Below are 16,675 nucleotides of genomic sequence, written 5' to 3' on the forward strand. Positions count from 1 at the left end.
GGCTCTAAGAGCCTGGACTGTTCTTCATTTGCTACCATCTGAAGTATGACTTATCGCTTCAAGTCAATTACCAGAAAAACTTTTCAATAAACCCTTCTTTAAACACTGTTTCGTAACTGTCCCTTTGTTTTGTCCATTAACTATTGTGAAACACAGGTATTCTGCCCACTGCAAATAAAAACACAGCACGTTCTGACGCTGGTTTTAACACAGCTCTCAGTATTCCCAGTGCTACTATCTCTGTGTGAGCACTGCAAGCAATCTGTTGTACTATCAAAACTGAACACTAACTTGGCCAACAGCTGTATTATTAAAACAGATATTTTAATAAGGTTTTATGCTTGAAGATTCCTATTTCTGATGTCCTTAGCAGTCAAAATATACTTCAGGATCTGGAGAACTCATTATCTCCTTTATCTATACAACATATTTACCTATTATACAGACAAATGAAGAGCCCCATGCTCAGCAGCCAAACAACGTTAGAAGTGATAGCAGCACTTGTAAGATCTCTCAAATACCTAAATTTCATGTCAATAGGATTCACCTGGTATCACCTGTGCAGACTGAAACAGCCTGTCACAATGCACTGTGTGCCACAAGCCTCCTTCAAAGAGGAAGCCTGGCCTTAATACTTCTTTTTATTAACTGCTCAGCAAAGTTAATTGCTGAGAGATTTGTAGCGCACGTGTAAATAAAACAAAAACGACATCAATCATGCAATATTAAGTAGAAGTTTGGAATGCAGGAAGGGAAAAAAAAAATCATCAGTAAAAACAACACTCCAGGACTCAATGCTAACACAGGAGTGTTGAACAGCCAAAGAAAAAAGTTTGGCCAGAAAAATACTTGGCCAGAAAAGACACGTCCAAAATAGTTTTTGCTATATACCCCCCCACTTCTGGAAGATATTATGTTCTGAAGGATTTTGCTAGTCGTCACTGTGTATCTACTACAAAACTAAGAGAGTGTGAAAAGAAACACACACATGCAGAAGTACACCAGTCTTTCAATAAAACTTTTTCTTTCCTGACTTCTTACTACTGAAGCCAGTGTTGGCTGGTTGAATGGGAAAGTAGTAAAGTATCCTGAATTTAAAAATAAATACTTATATAGAATGATTTCTTCTGTAGTACAAAGACGCGGCTCCAACACACTGCGGCACGCACCACTTCACCTTTTTTCAGGCCTCGTTTATACTCTGATCATGCCCCATTCATCCCTTATGTCTCAGTTATCAAACAGCAGCACCTTTCTAATGCTTATACTAACATCCTTCACCAAAACATTTAATTACAAATACTTTGCCATGTTCTTTTCATCACGCAAACTAAATGCCTCAGGAAGCCTGACATCTTCCGCCCATCTCACCCTGCAACACAGCTGCAGCAGGGACCGAAGGTACAGCACCGCCTGGTGAAACCCCACAAGCACTGACCAAAGCCCGGCCTTCAACCACATAGAGCAACAAGAGCCAGGCAGGAGACAGCAATTCTATTTTCACCTCGCCACCGACTCCCCGTCTGACCTTGGCAAGGCACTGTTTTTTTGAACTTGTTTTTTCATGTTCGGGACACGAAGGACTTCTACGCAGAAGGCGAGAACAACAACAACAAAACAATGGTGATCTCTAAGGTCCCTTCCAACTCGCACAAGACTGCGATACTGTGATACTACCAAGTTTGTTATTCTATAATGCCAGCCTTAGAACCCACCGATAAGCTCTGAGCAAGTGCCAGCCCCTCACTGGTTGTCCAGACCTTCAGTCTGAAGGTCTCTTTCTGCTACTACACTGGTGAAAGCAGTAAACAATTAATGGAGACTCCTCTTACTGTATCAAAATCTGATGAAAGCTTACGTTCACTAATTGCTCTGCCGACCAAACAAGTTTAACCTTATTTTCTGCACCGGCCATTCCTAATCTATGGCTTGCAAAAGAAGCTCTGCCTGCAAGATTTACCGCTCATAGCCAAAATTAAATCACTGAGTTAAAAGAGGAGCTGCCAGGAAAAGAAAAGCAGGATGTTGCCTAGAGAGTATTTTTTACTCTTTTGCCAGACCGTGGTAACAGCACAATTAGGGACCAGTATTGTGCACCATTCGATTCCTTCTCTCAGGCCTCGAAAATTCTAAATTTCATGGCTGCCTGATCAAGTTTCCTTCTGATACCAGGCTTCCTGGTAATCTCCAAAGCACCACACATTGGAAATACGCCACCAGTATAAATGAGAAAAAGAAGTGCAGATTAAATATTCCACAGACTAAGCAATCTGATCACAAATACCAATAGAAAGATCATTTTCAGGCACATACAGAAATACATCTACGCTTCTCTGTACTCACAATGGAGAAATTAAAAATATTTGCGTAGCTACTCACATAACTATAAATAATGAGATTAACACTGCCTAGGACCCGCTGCAATACAACTCTTGAACCTCACTAGAAAAACTAAGTGAAGTAACAGGTGTAACCTCACACTGAGCAGTCACAAACGACCACTTGCCAACGCCACTTGTTGCCTTTTACCACAAAAGCCGTGGCTTTGGAGCACGCTGATTAAATGTCACTTCATACAAGTTAGTCATACCATTATAACAGAAAGGAGAGAAGATTTATTTCTGTACAAACACCTGTCTTTGTGTTTTCCTAATGAACAGCTCAAATCATGAGATTACAACACTGTATGTTTATGGTGAAGTCCTGTGTTCTTTCTTTTCTTGGTGAAAGAGTTTATCACTGCAGATACACCATTTACACACTGACAAGCACAAAAACATGAGGGCGTGTATCACAATCAGGTTGTGATCACTCCAACTGAAGTGAATGAAGTATTTTTTCAGCACAGATTATTTTAAATGGCGTTCTATAAGGTGCCTCTGAGAAGCAGTCTGTGACATCCCAAAGAAATATGTAATGAAGGAGTTCCTTTAGGCTGGGTAGCACTTACTTCAGAAAACAGCAGCAACCACAAAATACAGGTAACTTGCAAATAGAGCACACCACAACCTAAGCAGAACCCCAGGAAATGAGATAATTTCAAACTCTGAATTTAGAGCTTACTTTTCCACAACTCCATGAGGACATCACGATATGGGAATTACTACTTCTACTACTAATTTTCAATTAAACTTAAGAGCTGTTTCACTTTCTGAGTTTTTTATTCTGGAAAGGAACGACCATAAGTTCAGCCTGGAGAAAAGAAGGCTGCGGGGTGACCTAATTGCAGCCTTTCAGTACATAAAGGGAGCCTATAAACAGGAGGGGAGTCAACTCTTTGAAAGGGTAGATAACAGCAGGACAAGAGGAAATGGTTTTAAGTTGAAGGAGGGAAGATTTAGGTTGGATGTCAGGGGGAAGTTCTTCATCAAGAGAATGGTGAGGTGCTGGAACAGGCTGCCCAGAGAGGTTGTGGATGCCCCAACCCTGGAGATGTTCAAGGCCAGGTTGGATGGGGCCCTGGGCAGCCTGGTCTGGTATTAAATGGGGAGGTAGGCAACCCTGTTCAGGGGGGATGGAGGATGGAGATTAATGATCCTTGAGGTTTCTTCCAACACGGGCCATTCTGTGATTCTGTGAAGCCCATGCTATTTCCTCATCTCATACAATCTTATTCACTAATTTCTGCAATTATGTTCAAGATGAATACGAAAAATGTGCAACACTAGATTATAAGCTTGTCACATAAAAAAGTTCAGTAATTCAATTTTACATCTATAATTGTAAGCTTAAAAAAAATAAAAATAAAATGCACTTAGAAGCACATCTCTACTAAATGTGCTCAGAAGGCAGTGATTCAGCACACTGAGCACCATACAGGTTAGTTAACAATGTGCTTGCAATTAACATCCACAGCATTTCAGGTGATGAGTACTGCGAATATAGAAAGCGTGCCCCAAAACTTTTAAATCCTGCTGATGATGCCACTTCTCCAAATGTGAAGCTAATACATGGAATAAACTACACTCTTGATTCACAATAGACACTCCCATGTATTGTGCAATACATGATACTTGTTTGTGCTAAAGATGTATTTTGTAGATCTAAAATTACAATTTCTGTTTGATTTTATATAAAAACAGAACAAATGTAATACAGAGTAACTTTGTAATACACCTTAACTGTACCCTCTACAAACAATGACTTACAGACTATTAACCTGGTTTTGCAGGCCTCTACCCATGAAGGCGCTTGCAGGTCCTTCAGGAAGCCTTTCTAAGTCTCTGCTGCTGCAGACTACTGCAGTTTCTTGATGTATTCTTTTCAAATGTAGAAATTACTTCAGCTCATAATAATGATAAAAAAAAGTTAGAATTAATTGCTACTGCAAAGTAGAATTTAGCAACTCAGAAGGAAGGAAGGGTATCCTCTCCCACACACAAACCCCTGGCTCGTTTGTGTCATTCATGGCACAGAATCACAGCTTTCTCGCCGCAGAGAGATACTGGTAACGGGTGCTGCCTTTTACATAGAAAATAAAAACAAGCAAAACCAAACCAAGCACATTTCCCAGATTATTTTTACAGAAATCTTTCAATGACAAATTATTTTTGAAGTTTCTTTGAGCTCCGTATCAACCATAGTTAAGAAACGACAAAGAGCAACTTCAAACAACAAGTAAACAAGGAAAGCAAATAAAATCCAAATCAAGATTCACAAAATTACTGCTACTGGAGCTGAGCCTCAAAAGACACATTTGAAAACGTGCTGCTCACAAACATTTCCCAGCACCCAGACATGCTACTTGATCATCATTTAAATGTTAGTCACACTAAACCATCTACCCACTTGGTTGCAAACCAGTTTTTCCTCAACAACCTTTAACACTCACCATGTGTATACACACACGGTATAATAGCCATAGCCAGGTTATTACTCAAATCTTACTAAGCACTACATTTGAACCTCCAGTGACAGTAAAAACTGTAGCCTGAAGATCCTATCCCTGAGATGTCCTTCTGCTGTCTAACCCAATTTCCCATCCTTGATCTCCACTGACGCCATTCTCAGTGAGAACACTTGCATCCAAACACGAAGTGCAATTCAGATCCTCCTAGACCTGCCAATCAGCCATGAGTACCAGCAGTGCTTCTTTTCCAGAAGGGTTATTCCCGATTTCCTTGCCATCATTTCTCCTCATTCACCGCTTACCATTCTCATAGTCTTTTCTGTGCACCTTTCTGAAGAAGCATCCTCACTCACCTCTGCTATTTTACCAATTGTTTAACAGGTTTTGTCTTGCATTCCTTTCCATTCCTTTTCACTAAACCTGGTTACCAGGATTAACATGAAACTATTACCTTTCTGCTACCAAGTCAGAAACACACCTTCAACTTGATTTCTGCTGTGTTTCACCACGTTAACATCTCAGCTCCCACCTCCATTTTTCCATACGCACACCTTGCTATCAGCCTGGTCTCAGTACAGACTAAACACAGGTCTTTATATCTCTGCTTCAGCCTCCTTTCTACCACTGCAAGTCATTATCTTTCAGGACACTTAACTAAGCATCAGCTCTCAAAACAAAGTTCTCTGTAGGAGATAAAAATAGCAATCTTTGGGGATCCTGGCAATATCTACCATGCCATGATTGTAATAGCTTAGATTTTATCTCATGACCACAGCAACTGAAATCTGAACTTCTGAAGAACCTCACTCCATCCTTCAAAATACAGAACCAACCCTATTCCGTCTTTATGAACATGCCTCTCTGAGCAGTTTTTGCCATCTAACATCAGATCACATAAGCTTTCCCTCCCAGTTCTTCAGCAGCATCTGCCCCGCTCTCTGCTCCAAGCCCCTTACTGGTCTATTTCCCCCTGCAATTTCTGATCACAAAATGCCAAACGTGCAGTTTTAATGAGCTGCCAGTGACATCTGCACCTCTCAACTCCTGTTCTGTTGCCCTCACAGCTGGGAGGGATGTATATAAACACCTACAACAAAGCAGCACAATTTTCTTCCAAAAGCTTCCTACAATTTTTTTTCCATTCTTCCCATTAAAAACAAAGCAACCAGATGCCTGGCATGCCCAGACCACTACCACTGCACTCAAATTCATCCCATTGGTGCCAAACTCTCTCCTGTATCATCCCCAATCTGATTCATCTTCCCTTCCCCTGAAGCTGGGTCAGGAAACACCTCTTAACCACACAACTTTGCAGTGACTAAATCAGGCACAGACAAAATCAGGCACAACTTGGCCTGCTACTTTGAAAAGCGCTACTAAAACACTTTCCTACTTGATGGAGCCTCTGGTAAACATCACAGTGATAAGCTGCTTCTGCTGTTATCGGTTTTTTCAGGGCTTCTCCAAAAACTGTTTGAGAAACAATCCGAGTACAATCTTGCTTGCTGGTATTGCAAAGGTTTTCACTGCTAATCAAGTACGCAAAGTTATGTCTAGCATTTGCCACTTTTACCTACCCTTTCTAGATGCTTTTACTTATTTGTTGCTACAGGAATCCTTGCAGAGGCTTTAGGCAATGACTTCTTGTGTTACTGTCTCCTATTTTACAGACGGCCTTATCCCAAACTCAAGAGACACAGAAAAGACAACTCCACATTTTAAGCCATTTTAAAGTGACAGAAAAGTAAATTCTTAAGGGCAGAAATGCTGCTATGCTTCTGTAGCACAGCAATTTTCAAAGCAATACAAAGCAGTATCACTACTTAAAGTGTTTTGAACTCAAAATGCGCAACGCCAATTAAATACCATTTTTGTTAATTTATTGTCTTTAAATGATGAGTCGCCCCAAACCGTTCACAAATAAAATCAAAAATACCCGACAAAAGCCCAAAAGACAGTTCTCATATTGCAGTCACAAATTACCCACCTCATTTGAAATTACAGTACAAATACATTTCAGTTCAGTCTGCGATTCATGCTTCTGCACACCTTATTACATCAAGCTCTGATACAGGGCAATTTAGGTTCAGTCACGTTGTACATACAAGCAATTTGACCAAAACAAGCAGAAGAATGCAACACACTGCAAATAAAACCATCATGGACCGACTCCCTCCAAAAATCACTACAGTAAATTCTTACTGCTCCATCCCGCGCTACAGAAACCACAATTCAGGCTCAGGCATCCAGCTTTTACAGGAAGAACTGTGTTTTTACACTCAGCCTACACTAGCTACAGAAAAGCCATATGCTTTATCTCAAGTTCAGGCACCCACCAGAACAGCAAGCCGCTCATTAAATTACGATGCAGTATTTGGGTACTATATTCCTCCTTCTTAATTTCAAGCACTTCTTTTTCCTGTTCAATAACAGCTTTTACAGAACAGTCTAGAAAGAAAACGTCTTTACAGATTACTGAAGAATCATCAAATTTCAGTGCTAATATAAACAAGCATCTTGGTACCAGAGCTGTAAGCCAAAAACAGTTCATACATGCAATCATTAATGCAATCTCACTATAATAATCATTGCTCTTAATGTGCTTCTTTTTATCAGATGTAAAAATATTTACCGATAAGATGAGAACATTTGTTCAGAGAATCTCTTAACTTACAGCTTTCAAACTATAAGTTGGGGATTACAATCCACAAGCACACACAACCACTTGCACTCCTGTTACAATGCTGGTATTCTTTCTCACTGTTCAAATCATTTGAACATTCATTTTTTAAGTAGTTTGTTATCCTCAACATTTTAATGTATGTCCAAGAAGGGTAAATGTAACATCACAAGCACAAGAACATGCCTGACAAACCTGGAAGAATCAACAAACAAAAGGAAACGGAGCCCAAGTATTCGGATGAGCCAACAAATATAAGTGTGGAAAAGCTTAATTGCTAAGTGGAGCACAGACTACGTCTGATAGCAAACTTTAAAAGCATTTATTTCATTCTTTCAACTCTAACCTCTAAAACAGCACACTCCGGGAATCATAACAAATAAGACCAGCTTCCCCATAGAACACTTAATTGGGAAAATGTGTATGAGCCGCAAGATGCCTTTATCAGGAGAAATCAAGCGAAAGCTACAATTTAGTTTTCAACAAACAAGAATGAGGAATTGGAAACACTGCCGCGGCCAAATAAAATATCAAAATACCATAATGCTACCTTCTTCACAAGAACAAAAGCACCAACCACCAGCTCCACCCCACCCCCAAGCAGGCTGTTGCTCTCTCTAACCACAGAGCCAATGCTGCAGACAATGTAATCCCCACAGGGAAGACAGAAGGTCAGGGACACACTGTGAAATCGTAAAATAAGATCCACGCTTCAGAAAGACGCAGCAGCGCTTTCGCCATTCAGGATTTTACTTGGAACAAGCAAGTGGAGCATGGACACAGCCTGCTCCTCTCTGGACCGTCCCTTCCCTCAACACACAGAGGGAGGTTGTAAGTGTTTGGCATAGCCCAACATTAAGGGCAAAGCACGTAGAGCAAGCAGAAGTCTAGCTGTGGTAAGGGTGGCATAATGCTGCAGGTGAGACTCTGTGCTGTATGTCAGCAGTGGGGCTGTTATTATTCACCAGCTGTAGGTGGCTACGAGGGTGTCACTTATTACAGTGACACACCACAGCAGGCTAGCCATGATTAAGTATTACCAAGTGCGGTTGGAAGAGATGGCAACTATCATTCATTATGATCCACTGTGGCTTAGTGGGGTGGGAAAGCTACTGCCCTTCACTGCAACACCACACGGCACAAGCAGGAAAGCAACTAAGAAAGCTCCACAAAGCCCAAAGGGGAAACAGCACACGGTGGGGTGAACGAGGGAGCAAGGAGCCCTTCCCCACAGCCCGCCAGCTCCGCCGGGCCGGGAGCTCCGCAGCAGCGCCCAGCGAGGCCAGAGCCGGGAACCCTCAAGGGCTGCGGCAGGAGCTGGGGCAGAGACGGAGCCCAACGCTCAACTTGTCGCAGCCACGAGAGCCTTTGTCCGAGCGCTCCCGGCCAGGGCCGAGGGAAGCCGGGGGTCCCCTCCCGCGACGGGGCGAGCCGGGCCGGCCGAGGAACAGTAACGGCCGTAGCGGCCGCGGTACCTCGCCCCGCGGGGAGCGAGCCCTCGAACGGGCGCTACCCCGGCCCGACGGGGACCAGCACCGACCCAGCGCGGGGTCCCGAGCGCTCCGGCAGCACCGGGCACAGCGGGAGCGAAGGGAACGCGGCCCGTCCTGCGGGCACCGCGCGCCGGGACCCAACGGGAGAGCCGACAGCCCGCAGCCGCTGCCCCGGCCCAGGGGGGGCCTTCTGCCCTGCGACCACCCGGGGGGACGCCAGCCCCCCGGGGTTTGCGCCTCAGGGCCCGCCCGCGGGCCGCCCGCAGACACGCTCCGACTCCCGCAGGGCGGCGACGGAGAGGCCGAGGGCCGGGATCCATGTGGCCGGCAGCCCGAAGGGCCCCGAAGCCCAGCGCTCCCGGCGCGGCGCCGCGAACCCCCCGCACTTACCCTGTCACAACAGGCGCCATCTTCCACAAACTCTCGCTAAAACTCCTACTCTCGCGAGAGCGTCCCCCTCCCCGCGCATGGAGCGCGCGTGCGCGAGCCCGTGAGACACGCGCGGGGCGGGGGGGGGGTTGTCGCGCCACGCCCACTCAGCGCCAGGGTGCTCCCTCAGACACAACACACCGGGCGTGGGAACCGCGCCGATCTCGCGAGAACACGGCGCGGCCAGACGGCGCGCAGAGCGGAGAGCGGGGAAATCTCGCGAGAGCTGAGCGGCGTGGGTGGGGCGGGGGATTCCCTCTGCCCGCTGGTACGTGTGGGTACGAGCTGAGTGTCCGCCGGCTGGGCGGGAAGCGCGGCTGGGCCCGCCCACATCGTGCTACGGGCTGCGCCGCCACATGGAGCGGGGCGCTGGGCCTCGAGCTGAGCGTGCTGTGAGGAACCAGCACGGACGCTGGGCACAGAGCTGCTCACAGCGGCCATGCACTGCAGGGATAAGGGGTGATGCAAGGGCTGGGAAGGCGAGCGGTGCGCTCAGATAATAAAGCGCTCTGTGGAGTTCTGTGGGAGTTCTGTTGGTTACGTGATACGGGTCTTCTCTGCTCCAGTGTGAAACAGTTGGGCAGTGTGGGCTTCCTGCTAAAGCTTACAGTGAAAAAAACACAACAGTGTCATTATTACCAATAGCACTGCCTGGCTGTGCAGGACAAATACTCCGTCACTCCTGTTTGTTTCATACCAAGCACACAAACCAGCTAGGAAATCCAAAAGGAAGTCCTGGTGTTTTCTACAACCAAAAACATAAACTACAATTTTGGTCCCTGCTTGCTCTGACCAATACAGTGAGCTGCGTAATGACGTCTCAGCTGAGATACTGTAAGAGGAATGTATCTGTACAGAGAGGCCGGCCTGGCTGCTCAAGAGTCTTGACATAACGGGAGCCTGAATTGGGTCCATGTAACGCCATGACCATTGCAAGGTGCTTGTCTGTAAAAGGACTGCATGTGAACGTTAATCAAAGATTGTACCCTGTGCCTTCGTTCAAGCTCCTTATGCATTTAGTGTAACATATCTAACTTCAAAAGTTAGATAACGCTGCTGCTAACACTAATCCAGTGAGTGTCTCAGGTGGGTAAAATCGTGCTTTAAGAGGTTGCTTGGCCACAGAGTTTGCTGTAGTTGTATTCACTGCACAAACAGCTGTTGTCTGCTATCATTAAAACCACTCTTTCCATTCTGATTTCCCTCTCCTTGTTAGTTATCAAAGGACATTGGTTGGCTCCATGAAGGAGCCACGAAGGCACAGTTCTTGTCGAAAGCACGACACGATACATACTGGAAATCCTCCGTGTTGTTTGTGAAGAGCAACTAATAATCCCTTCAGAAATCTCTTCCTAACATCTTTTATTTTTTCCAAGGCTAAAGAATGATCTCAGTTCATGTCAGCTCCATTCCATTAAGAACGGTTCCTGGCCATGTGCCATGGCCTGTCTCTAGATGGTCATTTTCTGAGGCCCCTTTTTTAGTGTGTTTTAAATCAAAATGGGAAATCTAAAAATACTGCACACAATAACATGCCGTGTCCGGGCTCTTTTGATATCTTACAAAGAAGGGCATTCTGATTAATAATCAAATTAATTGGATTCTGGTGCAGACGTTTTATTTTGAAGAATTAATAACTGCAGTAATGCTCATCATTCTTTCCATTGCTGACAGTTACATTATAAAACAAATGTCCATTGAATTTATTTATTTTTTCCTTTCTTTTCAGTTATCTGCAGTGCAAAAGGCCAGTAATACTATTCGTGTCAGAAACAATAGCCTCAAGTATATTGAGATGGAAGGAAAGATAATAAAACCACAGAGGGTTTCTTAGGTGTTGTTCATGCATTGAATTTTACTCCTCATTGCTTAAAATTCTTATTTCACATAGTAGTGCAAGCGGTTTTTATTGACGTGAGTGCAAACTGAAAGCATCTCATGCCTCAGGGTACTGGGCCCCACTCACTTTCTGGTCTGTAATGAATCGTAAACACTTCCAGACCTGAGGCAGAGGGGCAAATGCAAAGACAAAGTTTTCACAATTAAAGTATTTGTACGTGCTATGCAATCAGCAGTTGAACCTTTCAATACGAGGTGATTTAAGCCCTGCTGAGGTCAGTGGGGTAGTTCTGAGCCAGGCACGTGGTTTCAGAAATGGAGAAGCGTGGCTCAGAAGTGCCACTGAAGGATGAGATTCATAAGGCATGGGGCCGCACTCTGTCAGCTGGGTGCCAGAACCACCAGCTGCCTTTAGAAACAGAAGGAAATCTCTTCTACTGGCATTCTGTAAACTGTGGGGCAAGGCTCCCTCCTGCTTTCTGGGCTCACTGGCACATACAGGTGTGTACAGAGCCTGGTTTATGGGTCTGTCTGCCTGCAGTCTGTCCACATGCCTACAGCTCCATCTGGGAAGTCATGTGGTTCCCTCATCCTCGTGGCTATCATGAGGCTGAAGGAGCTGTCTGTTGGGCTGAACACAGCCTGGCTCTGGCCAGGCAGGATTGGGGAGCACTGGCTGCGAGCTGTAATAAAAAGGGCTTGAGATTGCAACAGCCTGCATGACCAGTCCAGGCCAAACTTTCTCCAGCTCAGCTGTAGCTCTGGGCTTCCCAGGCTCATCCCTTTGGTCCTGACACTCACAGCGCTGCCTGCCTGCCTGCTCATTTGGCCTCAGCTTCAAGTCTGGATGACCTGGAGAATGTTAGAAGACAACTGATCTGCACCCATGCCTGTAGAAGCGCTCTGTGCCTCTGAACATCTGTTGCATGTTTAGGACAGTGAGTCCCCTTTCCCACCTGAATCTCGCTTCTGAGAAAAAGTAACTCATAGCACAGCTTGTAAAATCCAAGCTATTTATAAAATATAGTGACCTTAAAAAACATCGTAGGTAGTAGAATCACACACTTATCTGAATCTTCGGTTCAGTGTAAGTAACAGGTTTCTCTAGATGCTGCAGTTTATATCTGGTGATGGAAATCACACATTCTAGTAGTACATACTATGATATAACTCTTCTGGAATTTTATAAGCACAGGATGTACAATGTGGTTTAACCGCGTGTCTAGGAAAGAAAATAAACAGGCAGTTGCCCACAGAGCATATCTTACATCTGAGCTTCTGTGCATATTCCAGCTAAAGTTATTTCCTTAACTTCTGGCTGGACAACTAGATGTCAGAAGTGGCTCTGTTGCTCAAAATGGAAGATACTTTTCAGCGTAGCTCTGAGGTTTTGTTATGCTGTCCTGAGATGATAAGGGTAAAGGATACTTAGCGATTTTAAACAAGAGAGTTGCTGAATAGTTTTCACTTGTGTCTCATAATCTCAGTAGCACAAAGAAAAGTCTGAACATGCAACTTTATGCCATTTAGGGTGTAAGTGTGCCTTAGCGCAGTGTATCCCAAAAGCCACAAGCAGGCTTGTGCTTCACTGCAGAGTGCCTTGCAAGCAAGCGCAGCATAGAGCTTTTTTAGAATCTAAAGTCAAGATGCAAGAAGTGAGAATAACAAACAATAGGAAGGAAGAGGGGGGGGAAAGATGAGGTTAACAGTAATAACATCATGTGGTTATGTAGGTTAACAGTGTGAACAGCTTGATGACTGACTTCTGTACCCTTTTATTTTTGAACACTTTACTAAAACACTCTGTTAAGACACATTTTGTATTGAACTTTGCTCCTCACCCTATCCTTTCAGTTATTTTCCATTAGATTATGTTTTTCTCTCTTTGCACTCTGCATATCCGTACTCCTCAGGCTCTTCAAAGAAGCAGCCATCCATCTCTGAACCTCCCCTGTGTAGTGCTCCTCTCCATTGCTGCACGCATGGAGTGCCCAGCCCAGAGATTTCGTGGCACCTGCTGATCCTCCCGCAGTGGGACTCCCTGGAGTGGTGCCTGGTGCCCTCAGCCTCCTGCTGTTAATGTGCCCTGCACAGACCTGCTGCAAGTCTACTGCAGTGAATCCCTGAGCCAGAGAGCAGCGCCTGCCTGCCGTCCAGTGACCTCCAGCTCTTGTATCCACAACCCCAAACACGGGGCCACACCTTGGTGCCGCTGGGGCCTTGTGCCACAGGTAGCGTGTGTACCCACCGAACCAGTTCTTGGATTAAACCGCAGTGCACAGGATTACAGGATTATTGAAATGGAGTATGGCAGGATCAGCTGTAAAAAATCTCTCTGTTCTTCCAAGACATCCGGGAAAACATGCTGCTCCTTTTTCTCTATGGACATTTAATATTTCAGTAGAGTGCAACAAAGCTGAATTAATTGCATCCCACTGAAATAGAGAGGACGGGGAAGACTGAATTTGTCAGTTAGACTATGAATTATTACAGATAAGGCAAAAAGGAAGATTTGTAGATTATGATACAGCTCCAGATGTTTTATCCATTTTATTTGTATGTAAATACAAATTGAGTTTGCAATGTTATGGCTTTGAACCAGTGTGAAAACAGATATCTTTGTGCTGAAAAAGTACTTAACCAGAGGCACCATCTCATTTCTTTTGTTTTCATGACGTGTGTTGCTCTACGTCTGTGCTGGCAGAGACACTCACACTTCAACCTACAATTCAGTGTCTGGGTGGATTTTTTCAGATAGTCTGCTCCCTCTGAGAAAGCCCATTCTGACATACTTCATCTTTACCTGCAAGTCAAATGTGGTTTGGGGAAAGCCACCAAAGAATGAGAACTCATTTGACTCAACAAAACACGAAAGAAACTCAGGCTCTTGATTATATGTATTCTTCTCTTGTATTCAGTGCTTAAGGGCATTTCAGACTAACTATAAAAAGGTATAAAAAAAGAGCTCAGCAGCCTACTCTAAAAGAAAACCACAAACTGCACATAACCCCTTGATAAAATTACCGCTGAAAACCTATTTGAAATTATAATCCAGCCCATTTTACTATAAACTAGGCAAGTCTAGGCCCCAGACATAGCCACATGCTGTGCAGAATGGGAAAAAACTTAGACAGAAATCCTTAACCTGTAATTCTCAACACAAACATGAGCACACACATTTTCCTTGTAATGACTAGAGAAAATGACTAGAGAATTGACTAAGAAACTGATTGTTTGACAGAGAGCGTAAAGCTAGTTCCACTGTTTTGTTTAGGCCTTATGCTAGTCCTGGATGAAGAAGTTAAACTGATTTTGCATGTTCAGTGGCTTACAGAGGTTGTAAGTGACCTCAATCGCCAGGGCAGATTCAGGCTGGACATTAGGAAATATTACTTCTTGGAAAGGGTAGTCAGGCACTGGAATGCACTGCCCAGGGAGGTGGTGGAGTCACCAACCATGGGAGTGTTCAAGAAACGTTTGGATGTTGTATTGAGGGATATGATTTAACTGGGAAGTATTGGTGATGGTTGGACTGGATGATCTTCTAGGTCTTTTCCAACCTTGATAATTCTGTGATTCTGCGATTCAAGCCATGAAGATAATACTTGTGTTTTTTTGGCTGCTCCTTTATTTAAAACATTGAGGAAGTTATATATTCCTGAAACACGGGATTTTTTTTAAGTATTCTAAACACGTGGTCAAAGAACACGTAATCTTAAAAACCACTCATCTTACAATGCTGCCATCTCGATGTCTGTTTGGGTTATTTATTTACCTATTTTCAAGAACAGTCACAGATTTTAGTAGCTGTGGGCTTTATCTAACTTTCATACCACTCTCCCTCGGAATATCAGTTAGAGCCTCTGTTGTGCTGTAGCCCCTTTTCCAAAATCCTCATCACATCTCTCTCCCAAAGAAAGGCCAGTTCTGGTAGCACTTAATGAAAATAAATTCCACACAAATTACCTGAGAATATTTCATTGCTCAGATCCAGGAGGGATGACACTTTGGAATAAAATAACCATTTGATTTTTTTCCCTTGTAGTGGATTACAAGTGACCTTTTAATGCTAAAGTTCATTAGTGCCTGGATATCATATTGATGAGCTTTGCATAAATGAATAGATGAACAGATAAAGCATAACCAAGGTAATGAGCTTATAGCTGTTACGGAGGTAACTGGAGATATGTCATTGATGCTAATTAAAGAATTTATGTATAATTTGATTTACTGTCAGTCTTGATTCAGAAGTCACTATCACTGTCACTTCTTTGATCACAACCAATGGTGTTTCATTATTCATGTTGTAGACAGCTGTATCTATTTCTAGAAATCCCAGTAGCCAACCATTCTTATTACGTATGGCTTCGTCATCAGTTTGTTTTTCTGCTCATTACTGGCACTGACCTTGCCAAGAGCTAAGCACATGCATAATTTTATTCATGCGATTAGACTAACTAAAGCTAGTGGGGTTATTCAAGAAAGCAAAGCTACTTCTGCTGAAATGTTTGCCATTTGGAGCAGTTTGACTAGAAACAGAATTGAGAAACTGGAAGGAATTTAAACTCAACAAGAATTTTCATTAAATGTCACATAAAGAGAAATTCAATGATTATTCCTTGATCCAAGCTTGACAGGTAATAAGTGATGGCTGCCATTGTTTCCGAGCAGTTTTCCAGGTACTTAGCTTTTAAGATAATAGCTACAGATTCCCACAGAAGGGTTCTCACTTCTGAGTTTCCTTCATCTTGAATGCCTTCTATCCGTGTATTCCTCTTTCCCAGTTTTGACATGTGAAAAAGGTGTTTTCTACTTAATTTGTCAGGCACAGCACAGTTTGTCAGTTAACGTGAAGGTGGTTTCACGTGGGAGGTAAACAAGAATTTTCTAACATTCATTTCCCTTCAGAAAAGACTAGCTTGCCCAATTTGGAGCTGCTTCCAGCACACTTTAGCAGATCTTTTAGGATGACATTTCTAATGAGAGATAATGAGAAATACAAATTCTGGCCAGCAGCCCAGCAAAGAAGGCTGACTGTAAGTGGAGAGCTATGGCACAACACTGCAAACCAGGAAAACCCAGAACAGGTTTTGCTCACACGGGACAAGGAGGATTACCCTGAATTAAGCAAAGTAAAAGTGCTCGTTGTTTTAGAGAACTGGCCTGACAGCTAGGACATGGGCTGGTAGGTTTAGTAGGTGTGTGAAACCAAGAGATGCCTATTTCAGTAGAGAGTAGGGGAAAAAAATCCGACAAAGTTTTATGGAAAAATAAATCCATTTCCTTACCAGTACTTCTGTCACATCATAGAATACCTTGGGTTGGAAGAGGCCTTAAAGATCATCTAGTTACAACACCTCCAGAGATGGGGCATCCACAGCTTCT

At 43.8% G+C, this 16,675-nt stretch overlaps 1 protein-coding gene across 2 annotated transcripts in view; it reads right to left on the minus strand.

Annotated features, from left to right (window-relative positions):
• The window catches only part of RBPJ (recombination signal binding protein for immunoglobulin kappa J region), an 85,548-nt gene that overhangs the window by 45,009 nt on the left and 23,864 nt on the right, over positions 1-16,675 (minus strand). The window contains exon 1 of one of the 2 annotated variants that reach the window (XM_015862724.2): positions 9,413-9,497. The exons of the other annotated variant lie outside the window; for it this stretch is intronic. Coding sequence (XP_015718210.1) covers positions 9,413-9,432 — 20 coding nt within the window. The 5' untranslated portion in view covers positions 9,433-9,497. Of the gene's footprint in view, positions 1-9,412; positions 9,498-16,675 lie in introns of those variants that run through there. 2 annotated transcript variants of the gene reach the window in all.

The sequence above is a fragment of the Coturnix japonica genome, chromosome 4 (assembly GCF_001577835.2).
Source record: "Coturnix japonica isolate 7356 chromosome 4, Coturnix japonica 2.1, whole genome shotgun sequence".
In the NCBI taxonomy this organism is placed as follows: Eukaryota; Metazoa; Chordata; class Aves; order Galliformes; family Phasianidae; genus Coturnix; species Coturnix japonica.